A 14,205-nucleotide genomic window follows, 5' to 3' on the forward strand; every position below is an offset into this window, starting at 1 on the left:
TTTTAAGCCACTAAGTTGGTGGCCATTTGTTACAGCGGCAATAGAAAACTAAAACAAAATCCTTCCAGTGAGGCAAAATAGCACTGGCTTCATTTATTTACCCATTCACCTAATACATACTGAAAACTTTCCGCAGGCAAAGGATTGTGCTAGGTGCACCGTTGGGGACTTGTGCCTGAGTCCGTGAATGTAGACAATAGAAATAATTTATAAACAGAAAAAAAAAAAAACTAGAAAGAGCAGGGGAGGGTGGGACCCAGGATGGAACAAAAGATGGTCCACAGTTCTCTAAAGCAAAGAATACTGCAGGCCCTGCTCTCCTCTTTTTCGCTCTGCAAGCTGCTGTATTTTGTGGCTCAGATTTGGGTGAAGGTCTGTTTCATATTCTCTCTCCTGTCTCTGAGATAGGAAGACACTTACACTGTCACCTGCATCCTGGATGAGGCTCATTCCCTTTGCACACGTTATAAATTTGTACAGCATTAGCGAACCTCAGCCATAAACTTCATCCGGCCACAAGAGTGTGCTTGTGAGGTGACTGCAAAATTGTTCTTCCAAACCAGAATTAGCCGGTAGAGGAAAGAAAGAGCGTGGAGATTTGAAATTGCACCGACTGGAAGCTCAGGTTAGGTCCCGGAACCTCCAAACGTACCCTTTTAAAATCCACAAGGACTGAGGCCCGGAGCCTCCAGCTCCAAAACGTTCGCGTGGCCTGGTTCGCGTGGCAAGCAGTCCGGAGCCCCGCACCGAGTGCCCGGAGCCGGTGGAACACCCAGCCGCAGGCAGCGCATCTCCAGGATGATAGGCGACATTGCCACAAATCCCGACGCTCAGCCGCGCGGGGGGCAACGAGGAAGACATCCAGTTCCGAGCTCCGAGCCGGAAGCCGAGTGAGGCCGCAGCCTCGCGGGCGGCGGACGGTGAGCGTCCCGAGGCCGCGCGGCGCTGCGGGCCGGAGCATGGAGGGAGGCTGGGGCGTCGTGGAATTGGGGTGCGGGGTGGCCGGAGTGGCCAGGGAGGCAAGGCGGCGCTGGCTCGGGCACTGGCGGGAGGGCTGCCCAGCGGGCGAGGGCAGAGCTGCTCAGAGCGCGGGTGGCGCGCACAGGCCGCCCACAGGGGCCCGGGAGCTGCGGGTACCGCCACCTCCGGGGCGGACAGGGTGCGCGCCAAGCTGGGCGCGGGGAAGATTACCAAGGCACCCGGCGCCCTCCGGCGTTCCAGCCCCTGGAGGCGCGCTCGGCCCGGCGCCCCGCGTAGCGCCCGGGCCTGGCTCGCGGCTCCAGCTGGGGACTTGCACTGGGCAGCGACTGGGCGGAGAGGGGGAGACTGGGGGCTGCGGCAGGGAGACATTCGGGGTGCCGGACGCCTCCCTGCGCAGCCAACCGGTACTGGAACCGCTCGGCTTCCCTGCGGAACGGGCGGCTCTGAGAGCGCCCGGTGGGTCAAGGTGCCCGGGGGTGTGGATGTCCTGGGCTGGGGGCGCGAGGTGCGCAGGGACCGGCCGGCTGGGTCGGAGGCGGAGTGCACGGAGCCAGCCCAGGGCGCGCAAATGCTAGTGTGCACCGAATCAGTTCCGATTCCAGCTCCTCCAGGCAGGAAAGGTGAAACGAAAATGGGGTGAGGGACCAGAACAGCTATTTCCGGGCCAAACGCCGCCAAGGCCTTGATATTTTGGGACCTCAGCTCTGTCTGCTAAGGAAGCCGTTTTCTTTCGGCGGAAAAGTTGATTCAGTTTCCAAAGCAAAGATGAATAAGGATCATTACCGGGATAAGAAAGATTCCCTTTCCTTTTGCCTGCCGTCTTTGTGATTGCAAGTGTGTGCGTGTGTGTGTGTGTGTGTGTGTGTGTGTGTGTGTGAGATCCAGCAGACTGGGATTCAAATATGAGATTTACCACCTGCTAGCTTGCCTTTTCTAAGGCTCATTGCACCCATTGACAAATAGCCTCAGTTTCCTCATCTGTGAAATGGGGACATTCATATCGACTGGACAGGAACATTGTGGAGATGCCACCCAGCACAGTCCTTGGCCCAGAGACGCCATTCGTAAGTTTTGCCGTCTGTTCCATCCCTTCGAACTCACGGCAGCCCCATGTGTGTCAGAGCAGAACTGTACTCCAAAGGGTTTTCCATGGCTGATTTTTTGAAAGTACATCAGCAGGTCTTTCTTCTGAGGCACCTCTGGGTAGACTCAAATTGCCAACCTTTTGGTTAGCTGCTGAATGGGTTAACCCTTTGTACCACCCAGGTGTCCATTTATATATTTGGTTCTCCTGATTCATTGTGAACGCAGCTGGGATTCTGTTTCTCAGCCTCCCCAGCCTTCTTTGCCCTAGCCTCTTCAGCCTGTTGGCCTCAAGTGTGCACTCCAAAGACCCAAGATATGCACCAGGTCTCCAGGCAGAAGTGTCTAGGGAGTCAAATTGAACATATCTGCATCTAGTGAAGAACCTGCTGCCAACATGCTATGTCCGCCTTTAGGGAAGGTTGTGATTTTAGTTTTAACTTGGCCCTTTTTCACTTTGTGTCTCATTTATAATGAGATCACTGCATGTTAACCTAATCACAATTGCCAAATTAAGAAGGAATTTGCTTGTAAAAATTACTCCCATAACAAAAGATGTAGAAAATTTAATTTAGTTTTAATCTCTGATACGCTCCAGCAGGACGTCAGTTATTTTCATTGCCGACTGTAGCCACGTAAATATGTTATTGACCCCCTCTTCATAGCCTATGTGTGTTACTTTATTTTTCCCCATTTATGACTTCTTTTTTGCCACTTATAAACTCATGTTTGGGGAGAATGGAAGAATGGGACTAATGCCATTTGGTCTTATAAATTTCTTTCATGTTCTATGGTATATACAGTGTACCACCCACTTTTTCTGGCTCTCAGATTCTTTGGTAGTGTACTTTCACCACTGAAAGTATTTGCTGCCCTCCACTGGGGACTTGCATAATGACGAAAAGTGAAAAAAAATGCTAATTGAAGCAAAATAGCTGGGGTATGAGGCTTGCAAGTAAGGTAGAGCAACCAGGAAGTGTGATTGGGTAAAAACTTTGTCTCCTTTGGCTTTTGTACCCCTAGATAAGCCTCGTAAGCATATTTATAGTTTTCTGTATGATATGATTAGGGAGCCTTGGTGGGTTTGGTTTAGATTTTTTGTGTCATATTTGGGAAACCAAAGGTTCCCTATGTAACCTAATGAAAGGCCCTACAAAAAGCATCAACGCTCAAGGTCCAGTGGTAAAGACAGGAGACTGCTAATTACGAGGTTCAAGAACCTTAAAAGTTCTGTGATAGCCATGTAGTGCCGGATAATATTTCTCAAAATCCATATTACCAACCAAAAATTTAAACACACTCCATGACTCAGCATGCTTCCATTAATGAAAACACATGATATCAGAAAAAAAAAGAAAGAAAAATTTCAAAGCAGAAAATAATCAGACCTTGAAAGGAATAATCTTTCCATTTCCTTCCTTCACCTTCTTCAGGGAGAGGCCCTGATATTATATGGCTGAGCTTCCAACAGGCGTGCCTAGACTAGGTTATATTTCACATATTGACCCTTAGAAGAGCCCTGCAACACTGCCTCTATTTACCCCAGTGTGCTACACAAGTGTTGTCACTTTAGGTGTGTGTCATGATGTGGAAAATGTGGCACAAATGGTGAAGTGTTGGTTCAGGTCCACCCACTTGCACCTCAAAAGAAAGACCTGGCCATCTGCTTCCAAAAGTTCACAGCCATTGAAAACCCTATGGAGCACAGTCCTACACTGACACACTCAGGGTTTCTATGAGTTGTAATCCACTCCCCAGCCACTCATGTTTTGGTTTTCTGCTTGAAGGCCACACAAAAGAGAAAGGTATGGAGCCTGGGGGCAGATGGTTGGAGATACCCTTTCCTATTTTCCTCTCTCCAGGAGTAGAATAGCATTATAACACTGAAATGAATATATTTTATATTACAGTTATATAAATGTCCCATTGCTGTCGAGTCGATTCCAACCCTATAGGACAGAGAAGAATTGCCTTATAAGGTTTCCAAGGAGCAGCTGGTGGATTCGAACTGCCGACCTTTTGGTTAGCAGCCAAGCTTTTAACCACTGCGCCACCAGGGCTCCTATGTAAATGTAGAAATACTAAAAGTAAAACTGGAGGTGGAGAGAAAAACATTCATCTTTCTGTTGTCTTCTGTTTCTTTTAGTTGAACAACCTGCTTGAACATAGGTTAACTGTGATTAGTCAGAACAGAATTACTTTTAGAGACATTTAGGTGTGAAACACAAATGACTATTGCCCGGAAGATCGTCAGGGACTCCCTGAAGATCTGATTGAACTTTTTTAACCTCCACCCCACCACTGCTCTGCCTTTGATACTATGTTCTGCATGCTGGGTTGTGCCTCTTGAATAAAACTTGTCCATTTAGATGTAATTCAGTCATTTGTTTGCAAATAAATAAATGAGAGATGTCAAGAGCAGTTCAATGCAGCTGTATTTCTTAACCCATAAAATAAATCATCTGGTTAGTGTGCGAAGTTCGTAATATTGCTGTAGAAAAGTGCTTAACGTGTCAACCCATGGGTTGAAAAACTACAACTTTTTAAAAAATTATTATTGCCAAGCTTTTCTTCATGCTTGGTAGAGGGTCAGCGAAAAAGAGGAAAACGCTCAACAAGATGGATTGATGCAGGGGCTGCAACAATGGGCTCTAGCCTAACAACGACTGTGAGGATTTTTCAGGACTGGGCAGTGTTTCTTTCTGTTGTACACAGGATCACTATGAGTCGAACTGACTCGATGGCATCTAATGACGACGACAAATGGACTTTAGGAAATGCTGAGCTCTGTTGTTTTTATCTTGTTAAGCATAGCTGAGCATTGTGCCATGGGTGTGATGTGATGTTATTTCTCGTGTGGGTCATTTACACCCCTTTCTTGTCAAGCTGCCTGAGTCTCCCTTTTTTGGCTTCTTGGGTTTCTGCACGTAACCAGCAAGGACAGAGGGAAGACAGCTGCCCCTTCTGAGCCCTTTCTCAGCTCCTCTTCCAGGCAGGCCCTTCTGAAAATGTCCACTTTGTCTCTGGGCTGCTGCATCCCTTTCTATCCCCAGCGAATAGCATCAAGTCACAAAAAAACCCACAAAACCATTTGCCATGGAGTCGACACCAACTCATGGCATGTGTCACAGGGTAGAACTGCTCTATAGGGTTTTCTTGGCTGTAATCTTTACAGAAAAGGAGCTCTGGTGGCACAGTGCTTAAGTACTCAGCTGCTAACCAAAAGGTCAGCAGTTCAAACCCACCAGCAGCTCTGTGGGAGAAAGATGTGGAAGTCTCTCAGTAACAAGAATGAGATGTGAGAAAAAGGAAGGGGTCAGGAGGAGCCCCATGAAACTGCCCTCCTACTAGCACCCTTGATTCCTTACACACATTTCTCCCCGCCAAGCCCACACCACACACCCCTGACCAGAACCAGTGCTATTGTCCAGGGGTCAATGAACTTTTTCTGTGTAAGACCAAATAGTAAATATTTTAGCTTTTGTAGGCCCCATAGCCTTTAAGGGGCCCTGGTGGCTCAGTGGTTAAGTGTTTGGCTGCTAACCAAAAGTTGGCAGTTCGAATCTACCAGCTGCTCCTTGGAAACCTTACGGGGGCAGCCCTACTCTGTCCTATAGGGTGTCTACGAGTCTAAATCTCCTCGACGGCAACAGGTTTATAGTCTTCCAAAGGGTAAAAACAATTCTTAGCTCTTAGGCTGCACAGAAACAGGTTGTGAGCAATCATTTGCTATAATCTGCCTCTCTGTCCTACCTCTAGGTATCAGAGCTCAGTTGAGAAAAGTCCCACAATTGGAGGTCTGCCTTGTATTTGACACCCAGAATGAATTATTTTTAAATACCCCTCCTCCATTGCAACAAAAGTATTTTCAGTGATAATTAAGTAATAATCAACACAACAAAATGATCGTTTTCTTATTTGTTCTTCTGTTTTAAGACAATTAATTATAAAGTGAATAAAACCAAAGCAAACTGTTTGCCATTCAGTTGATTCCGATCCCTGGCGACCCCATGTGTGCAGAGCAGAACGGCTCCATGGGGTTTTCAAAGCTGTGACCTTTCAGAAGCAGATTGCCAGGCATGTCTTCCGAGGTACCTCTGGGTTGGTTTGAAATGCCAACTTTTTGGCTAGTAGTCGAGTGCTTAACCATTTGTCCCGCCCAGGGACTCCAGCAACTGGTTTAGCTACCATCAAGTCCTTCGCCTCTCATCAGAACATTTTGAGAAGAATCTATGCAAAGCCCAAGTCACATAATTCTCTTCCTTGTGTAAATTCAGCCAGTGACTGTTTATAGTGTGCAAGATAAACTCCAAGCGCCTTATCTGACACACAAGGTCTGTGTGATCTAGCCCTTGCCTACGTAAGCAACCTGTACATCACTCTAGTATCCAAGTTTCTTTAGTCCGATTTCATATTTTCCAAGAAGTTTTCTAGTAACTAATTCAGTTTCCCATGTTAATGCTGGGATGAGGATGGGTGGAGGGGTAAGAGTATGTGTGTTGTATCAGACACAAGTATTACTGGTATTGGAAAGCTGTAGCTCCCATTGTAAAATAAGAAATTGGCCTTCTACTTTTATCAGTCTCTCCTGAGCCAGCTTAGTGTGAGTCAGCCCCCCTGAGGATCACTCACCCTGGTTGTATTGAACAAATTGAACACTTGGATCCACAAAATTGAGAACGAGATCTTCTGACAGGGAAAACAAGTCTGGCCTTTTTCCTTGATTGCTGTGAAATAACCCAGGGAATAATTGAGGTGCCTTTATGTGAAACCTCCAAGACCATACCTGAAGATTTATGCTAACGAGTGGGGGCTGGCCAGAGCAGAAAAGACTCACCTGGTAGGCCAATGTTAGTTAACCTCAGCAGACATAATGTAGCCTATCATGCATATGCAATGAGGGCTCAATCATCAGTGGCTGATGAAAGCTCTGAGCACAGAGGCTCTCAGAGCTTCCTGGTTGTGAAGGGAGGTTATGCACCCTCTTTGGGATGTGGAAGCTTTGCACTGGGAACCCTCCCAGACCTCACCCATGCATCTCTTCCTTACGATGATCCTGTTTTGTATCTTTTCACTATAATAAATCTATAATTTTAAATATAGTGCTTTCTGTGAGTTCTTTGAGTCCATCAGTGAATTATCAAACCCAAATGAGTTGGGGGAGCCAGCAGGTGAAACTGAGGGATCCCAGGGGAGGCCCCCAAGCCAGTGGCTGGCATCCTGAGGGGATAGTGGGAAAACCTTGAATCTTTGACCATCAGGTCCAAAGTTTGGAGTGTCGTGTAAACAAAAAAAACAAACCCGTTGCCATCGAGTCAATTCCGACCCATAGCAACCCCACAGGACGGAGTAAAACTGCCCCACAGAGTTTCCAAGGAGTGCCTGGTGGAGTCAAACTGCTGACCTTTTGTTAGCAGCCATAGCACTTAACCACTACACCACCAGGGTTTCCGAAGTGTCGTGTGGACTCCCCCAACTTGCAACTGGCCTCTGCCTGTTTGGCAATCTGAAGGACAGTGTCCTTTTAACTGTGAGATCTACCCTAGCTCTGGGTGGCTAGGGTCAGAGAAAGTGCCGTGTAGGTGGCTGGTGTCAGAAATAATGAAGAGGGAAAGTGGGGATTTGATTACTCTTCACATTCTGGGGATCGGATTTATGCTGATTCTCATCCGTGAAGGTCCCAACAAGGCAAAACCACCCTGGAAGGCTGTCTGAGACCAAGTGTCTTCCTTCTCTAACATTTTTCCTGTCACCTGTCAGTATCCATCTCTACAAAGGATGCAGCCTATGGGCTTTGTAGTCAAGAATGTTGTTGTTGCTGTTGTTAGGTGCCGTCCAGTCAGTTCTGACTCATAGCGACCCTATATACCACAGAACAAAGCACTGCCTGGTCCTGCGCCATCTTTACAATTGTTGTTATGCTTGAGCCCATTGTTGCAGCCACTGTGTCAATCCATCTCCTTGAGGGTCTTCATCTTTTCTGCTGACCTTGTGCTTTACCAAGACTGATACTCTTTTCCAGGGACTGATCCCTCATGACGACATGTCCAAAGTATGTAAGATGCAGTCTTGCCATCCTTGCTTCCAAGGAGCATTCTGGTTGTACTTCTTCCAAGACAGATTTGTTCATTCTTTTGGCAGTCTGTGGTATATTCCATATCCTTCACTAGTGCAACAATTCAAAGGCATCAATTCTTCTTCGGTCTTCCTTATTGACTGTCCAGCTTTCACACGCATATGATGTGATTGAAAATACCATGGCTTGGGTCAGGCGCACCTTAGTCTTCAAGGTGACATCTTTGCTTTTCAACACTTTAAAGAGGTCTTTTGCAGCAGATTTGCCCAATGCAATGCGTCTTTTGATTTCTCGACTGCTGCTTCCATGGATATTGACTATGGATCCAAGTAAGGAATAAAAAAATAGCTGAGTTCAAATCCCAGTTTCCAATCTGGCTGTACTATTTTCTGGCATGAGACTTTGGAAAATTCACCTCCCTTCCTTGAGTCTACTTGCATTTCTCAAAAATAGGGATTGCAATACTTACCACATGGGATGAAACTTATACTTACCTGTAAAAATGAAACATGTTTCATAAAAACACTTGTCTTGTTAGGTACCGTCAAGTTGGTTCCGATTCATAGTGACCCTATGAACAACAGAATGGAACACTGCCTGGTCCTGCACTATCCTCACAATCATTGTTATGCTTGAGCCTACTTGGTTCTGTGAAAAAGTGAGTATTACCAAATTAGCATAATGGCAAAGATTTCTCTGAAGGTCTGATGTGATGAGGGAGAGGTAGAACTGTCAAAAGAAGATAAAAGATGCATTTTGTCTTTATGGAAACCCTGGCAGCGTAGTGGTTGAGAGCTACGGCTGCTAACCAAAAGGTCACCAGTTCGAATCTACCAGGTGCTCCTTGGAAGTCCTGTGGGGAGGTTCTACTGTGTCCTATAGGGTTGCTATGAGTCTGAATCAACTCAGTGGCAATGGTTTTTTTTTTTTTTTGTCTTTTTTCTGTCTTTATGTTCAATAAAATTATTTGCTAAATGTATTTCAGAAAATCTTAGAAAATGTATACAAGTCATGAAGACATTGGGTATGAGTTTGAAGATGACCCCAAGGATAAGAAGACACTTAAACCCCACCCAGACATTGATGGCGGATGGGCCTGGGTGATCGTCCTTTCCTCTTTTTTTGTGCACGTCCTTGTCATGGGCTCCCAGATGGCCCTGGGAGTGCTCAACGTGGAGTGGCTTGAAGAATTCCACCAGAGCCGCGGCCTCACGGCCTGGGTCAGCTCCCTCAGTATGGGCATCACCTTGATTGTGGGTATGTTTACACCTGACCTGCGGTAAAAGTGATTGATTAGGAGAATCATTCTGACTCAGGGGGACCCGTGCTCTAGTAATGTTTTATATTGTTGAGACGCTAGGTTATTAGATGTTGGCAAAATTTCCATCTGAATTTTGAAATCATTTGGGGTATTTTAAAAACGGATCATTGTTAAACTCTCCTTTGTCCCAAATTCTGTTTTCTGAGCTGTTGGTAATTCATTACCTATCATTATTATAAATACGTTTATTTAACACTCATGAATATTTTAAATGGATAAAAACTGTAGAGCAAGCAGTACACCAAACCAAACCCATTGCTATCGAGTTAGTTCTGACTCACGGCGACCCCATGTGTTACAGGATAGAATTGCTCCGTAGGGTCTTCTCGGCTGTAATCTCTACAGCAGATGGACAGATCTTTCCTCTGTGGTGCCACTGGGTGAGTTTGAACTGCCAACGTTTAGGATAGTAGCTGAGCACAAACCATTTGTATCATCTAGGGACCTAGCAAACAGTGTAAAAGTCAAGTAACAATCTTATTTCAGAGTTCTAATGTTTCTAATTTAAATTATTGATCATACATTATTTAAGAACCTATCTTTCTAAAAATAGCTTAGAAAGTTTCTCGATATAGCTAACAGGGAGGAATGATAATATATTCTTGTATTTTCTGGTTAAACCTAATCTCACAGCAATTCATGAAACCAATTCTTATCCAGATACTGTACTAGAAAGTCATTATAAATACAACGTGCTATTATGCCTAGGATCCCTGGTGGCCTAGTGGTTAAAGTGCTTGGCTGCTAACTAAAAGGTTGGCGGTTTGAACCTACTAGATGTGCTGGGAGAAAAATGTAGGATGTAGCAGTCTGCTTCCTTAAAGATTTACAGCCTTGGAAACCCTATGGGCAGTTCTACTCTGTGCTATAGGGTCGCTATGAGTAGGAATTGACTCAACTGGCAATGGGTTTGGTGGTGCAGCGGTTAAGCACTCAGCTGCTAACCCAAAGGTTGGTGGTCTGAACCCACCAGCAATTCAGGGGGAGAAAGATGTGGTGGTCTTCTGCTGTAAAGATTACAGCCTAAGAAACAGAATGGGACAGTTCTACTCGGTCCTATAAGGTCACTATGAGTCAGAATGGACTCAGTGGCAATGGGCTTGGGGTTGGAATATTTCATTTGATTTTATTTAATTCTCTTAATCCTCTGAGGTAACTACTACTACACCCTAATGTTTGCTTCACTTGAAAGTAAAAGCCTTGTTCGAGCTGTGAAAAAGGCACATAGATTTACTTTGGCGTAGGGAATGTTCTAGTTTTATGTTGGATGCGATTCAACTTCTCGATAAGTTTGTAAAGGAAAACTCTCCTTCCGTAACACTTAAAGCTTTTACATGTAATTTTTAAAAATTATTTGAAGTATTCATGCTATATTTTATACCGGATCTTTCTCTGATATTGTGAGACTATGTACGAAAGGCATATGTGTGTTTGATGGAGTGTGTGCCTTTTCAGTGATTCCTACATTAGTCATTAATTGCTTGAATCCAGTGAAGAGATTCGTTGGTCTTGGCCAGCCTTCAATCAATGCTATTTTGATAACACAGACAACAGTGGTAGTGCTCGGGAGTTATTTCTCAAGATATATATTGTGGGTTTGTGTGTGTATTTACCAAAAGAAATTAGCACTGATCTTGTTTTAAAATTAAATAAGGGCACCATTATGTGTGTCAGAGAATTGTTGATAAATCATTTCTGGCTGTAAAATTATTGAACTGACTCTTTTAACCCTGCATCAGCCTTGTTCGAGCTGTGAAAAAGGCACATAGATTTACTTTGGCATAGGAGATGTTCTAGTTTTATGTTGGATGCGATTCTACCTTCTCAATAAGTTAGTAAAGGAAAGCTCTCCTTCTATAACACTTAAAACTCGGCTACCTTTTTTTTATGTATATTTTTAAGGGCTAGGAAAAACTTTTCTAGATTCAATCTAAGATGTGTGTACATGCCGCAAAAAAGAAGACCTAGAAAAAGGCCAGGATATTAAGTATCCCAGTATTTTCCAAACACTTCCATAAGGCTGTCTGAGATATAATTTTGTATTTCATGACTTCCACAGAATTAAGGAGTGGAAACCAGGTCTGAACTTATTGGGTATGCTTTTGAAGATGATCTCAAAATGTGAACACCTAGTTCATACTGAAGGTGACACGCGGCTATAACTGTGTGTCCGGAATCCTGTTTCAGAGTCCCCAAATTCTGGGCAGTGAAATTTCAGATTGGCAGCTAACCTTTCTATGGGAAAAGCTGCTGACCTAGGACTCAGAAATCAGAACACAGCGGGGCTCATAGTTCTATAAAAGAAAGGTCTTTTATTCCACCTATCATGACTCTAAATTACTGTTCATTATCTTAAGCTTCCTGGTACAGGGTGGTACAGATATGTTGAGCAACTTGAGGGCCCTTTTCCAAGCTAGAAACCAGGCACCAGCTCTTCTTTATTGAGCACTTACTACACGCCAGGAGCTGTGCGGTGTAGATGAGCTCATTTGATCCCAAACCAACACTGGAGGCCAGACCATCATCTCAATCCTACAGATGAAGAATGTGCAAGAGTCAGAGAGAGATTAAGTAATTTACCAAAGTTTGAACAGCCAGTCAGTGTGGGACAGGCTTCAAAGCTGGTCCCCTGGGCTCCACAATTACATCCACTCTGACACGCTGCCTGCCACTACATCAAATGAGAACTGATGAAGTGAATACATGTAAATTATTTTTACTTTCTAAGAGTTATCAGCACAGTTGGGTTATCTTTTTTAAATTGAAAATTATTCATGAGTTACACTATGGTAGCTGAATGTCATCTCTTTTTTGCATACACTAAAATCAATAAATACACATTGTTTGATTCTTTACTAGCGTGGATTTGTTAGATTCCTGTAGAAGATCTCAACTATTAACAAAATGTCATCTCATTTGTATCTACAGCAGCCCCTGTGATAGCTCTTAGAATAATTCTTGGCCATATTGTTAGGGGAATCCATGGACTCTGCCAGGGATAATTCACTTGCTATAAATAGATTTAAAGCCCATGTTCTCACTCTTGGCTGCACATCAGAACCACCTGGGGAGCTTCTAAAAACCCTCATGTTCGGGTTGCACCCGGCCCACTAAACAGAATCTCTTGGGATGGGACCCAAGCATTAGGATTGTTTTCCTCTTTTATGAAGCTCTTGACTGATTCCAATGTTCAGCCAAGGCAGAGAACTGTTGATTTAGAGGCTCCTCTTTACTGTCCCTGAGTGGTGCAGATGGTTAACACACTCAGCTGCTAAATGAAAGTTTGGAGGTTCGAGTCTACCCAGAGGCATCTTGGAAGAAAGCCCTGGCAATCTACTTCCCAAAAAATCAGCCATTAAAAACACCATGGAGCAGGAGGCAGGGCTATGACAGCAGAGTAGTCAGATGCTTCCTGAGGTAGCTCTTACAACAAAGAACCAATAAAACAAATGAATCCCTTATGTATGACAATCCAGGAGCCCTGAACATCAAAGGCAAAGTTGAGGAATCACACTGAGTGGCAGGGGGAGGGAGAGACAGCTCAGAAGCGGTGAGGAGTTGCCAGACCTGACCCAGCAGGAGCCAGTACCCTGCAGGCCAGATCTGCTGGCACAAGCACGGTGAAGCAAGCGGTGGTGTTCTGGACACGTTTTCCACACTGGGAGAGACCAAGTGGAGGAGAGTCCGCTCACACCTCCAGAATCAGTGAAAAGCTGCGCTCAACCAGCAAGAGATAAGTACATGCATCTAACGTACCACGTGGATCAAAAAACACCCCTTTGAGAAAAACTTCTTTCCCATTTTCCTGCCCCCTTCTTGCTCTGCACTGGTCCAAGCCGTCTTCAGAGGTTGCCACGTCTGCTGGGCTGGAAGTAGGACCTGTCACAAGCCCTGAGCCATTCTTCTGCCTTGGAGAGGGAACACATTAACAAACAGGGGGAAAAAATGATCTGCAGGCTCTCCTAAGCCAGGAACTGAGGGCAGAAATAGTTCCTTTACCTAGGCACAGGCATAAGTGGTCCACAGACTTCGAATGCCTTTTACCCCTGCATAGACCTGTGTGGGCTCATTACAACAGCATAGATCCTCATTAGCACAGTACAACAGGGTATACACCTGAAGTCTAACCTCAAGTGTATCAGCTATATGGTAGAGAGGCCGGTTCATGACATTTGACACCATTCTGCCTATTAAGTAGGGTCCTCACCTACCCACATCAGGGGCCTAAGCACTGGTGGCTCCACCCAGGCCACCTAGCCACCTGCAACAGGGGTCCGATAATAAGTAATGCCTCCTAGTCCTTACAGCAAACAGCATTGGGTGCCCATAGTCTGGCTGCAAAACCCACCCACCTATGCGCTCAAGGGATCGGCAACATGCTTTCCTCACAGACACTCAGGGGTGGCTGTCAGCCCCCTGCCTTGCTCAGTGCGTGAACCCCTAATGCAGCCAGGTATTTGTGTCTACATCAATCGCCCCTGCCTGTCTAGGGCTGTAGGTGAGAGCCTGCCCCACACACTTGGTGACCAACTACCTGGACACCTGAGCTGAGTCCATGTAAGTAAATGGACTCCTGGGCTCATATACCAAGTAACAGCTCTAACCACGTGCAGACAGGATGTTAGAGCTTCAAAGGTGCAATAATCAAACTAGCTCAGACAAGCAGCCTATTAGGACATATCAAAACAAAACAAAAAGCTAGGACACAGTAAGCAAACAAAATAAATAAATACATTAACTTATT

At 45.2% G+C, this 14,205-nt stretch overlaps 1 protein-coding gene across 2 annotated transcripts in view; it reads left to right on the forward strand.

The window, feature by feature from the left end:
* The first annotated feature begins 271 nt into the window (after positions 1-271).
* Positions 272-14,205, forward strand: part of SLC16A14 (solute carrier family 16 member 14) — a 43,748-nt gene continuing 29,814 nt past the window's right edge. The window contains exons 1-3 of one of the 2 annotated variants that reach the window (XM_064286582.1): positions 350-920; positions 8,679-8,798; positions 9,126-9,397. In XM_064286582.1, the coding sequence (XP_064142652.1) occupies positions 9,139-9,397 (259 nt within the window). In that variant the 5' untranslated portion in view covers positions 350-920; positions 8,679-8,798; positions 9,126-9,138. Of the gene's footprint in view, positions 921-8,678; positions 8,799-9,125; positions 9,398-14,205 lie in introns of both variants that reach the window. The other variant, XM_023557791.2, reaches the window with a different exon arrangement.

The sequence above is a fragment of the Loxodonta africana genome, chromosome 6 (genome assembly GCF_030014295.1).
Source record: "Loxodonta africana isolate mLoxAfr1 chromosome 6, mLoxAfr1.hap2, whole genome shotgun sequence".
NCBI lineage: Eukaryota > Metazoa > Chordata > Mammalia > Proboscidea > Elephantidae > Loxodonta > Loxodonta africana.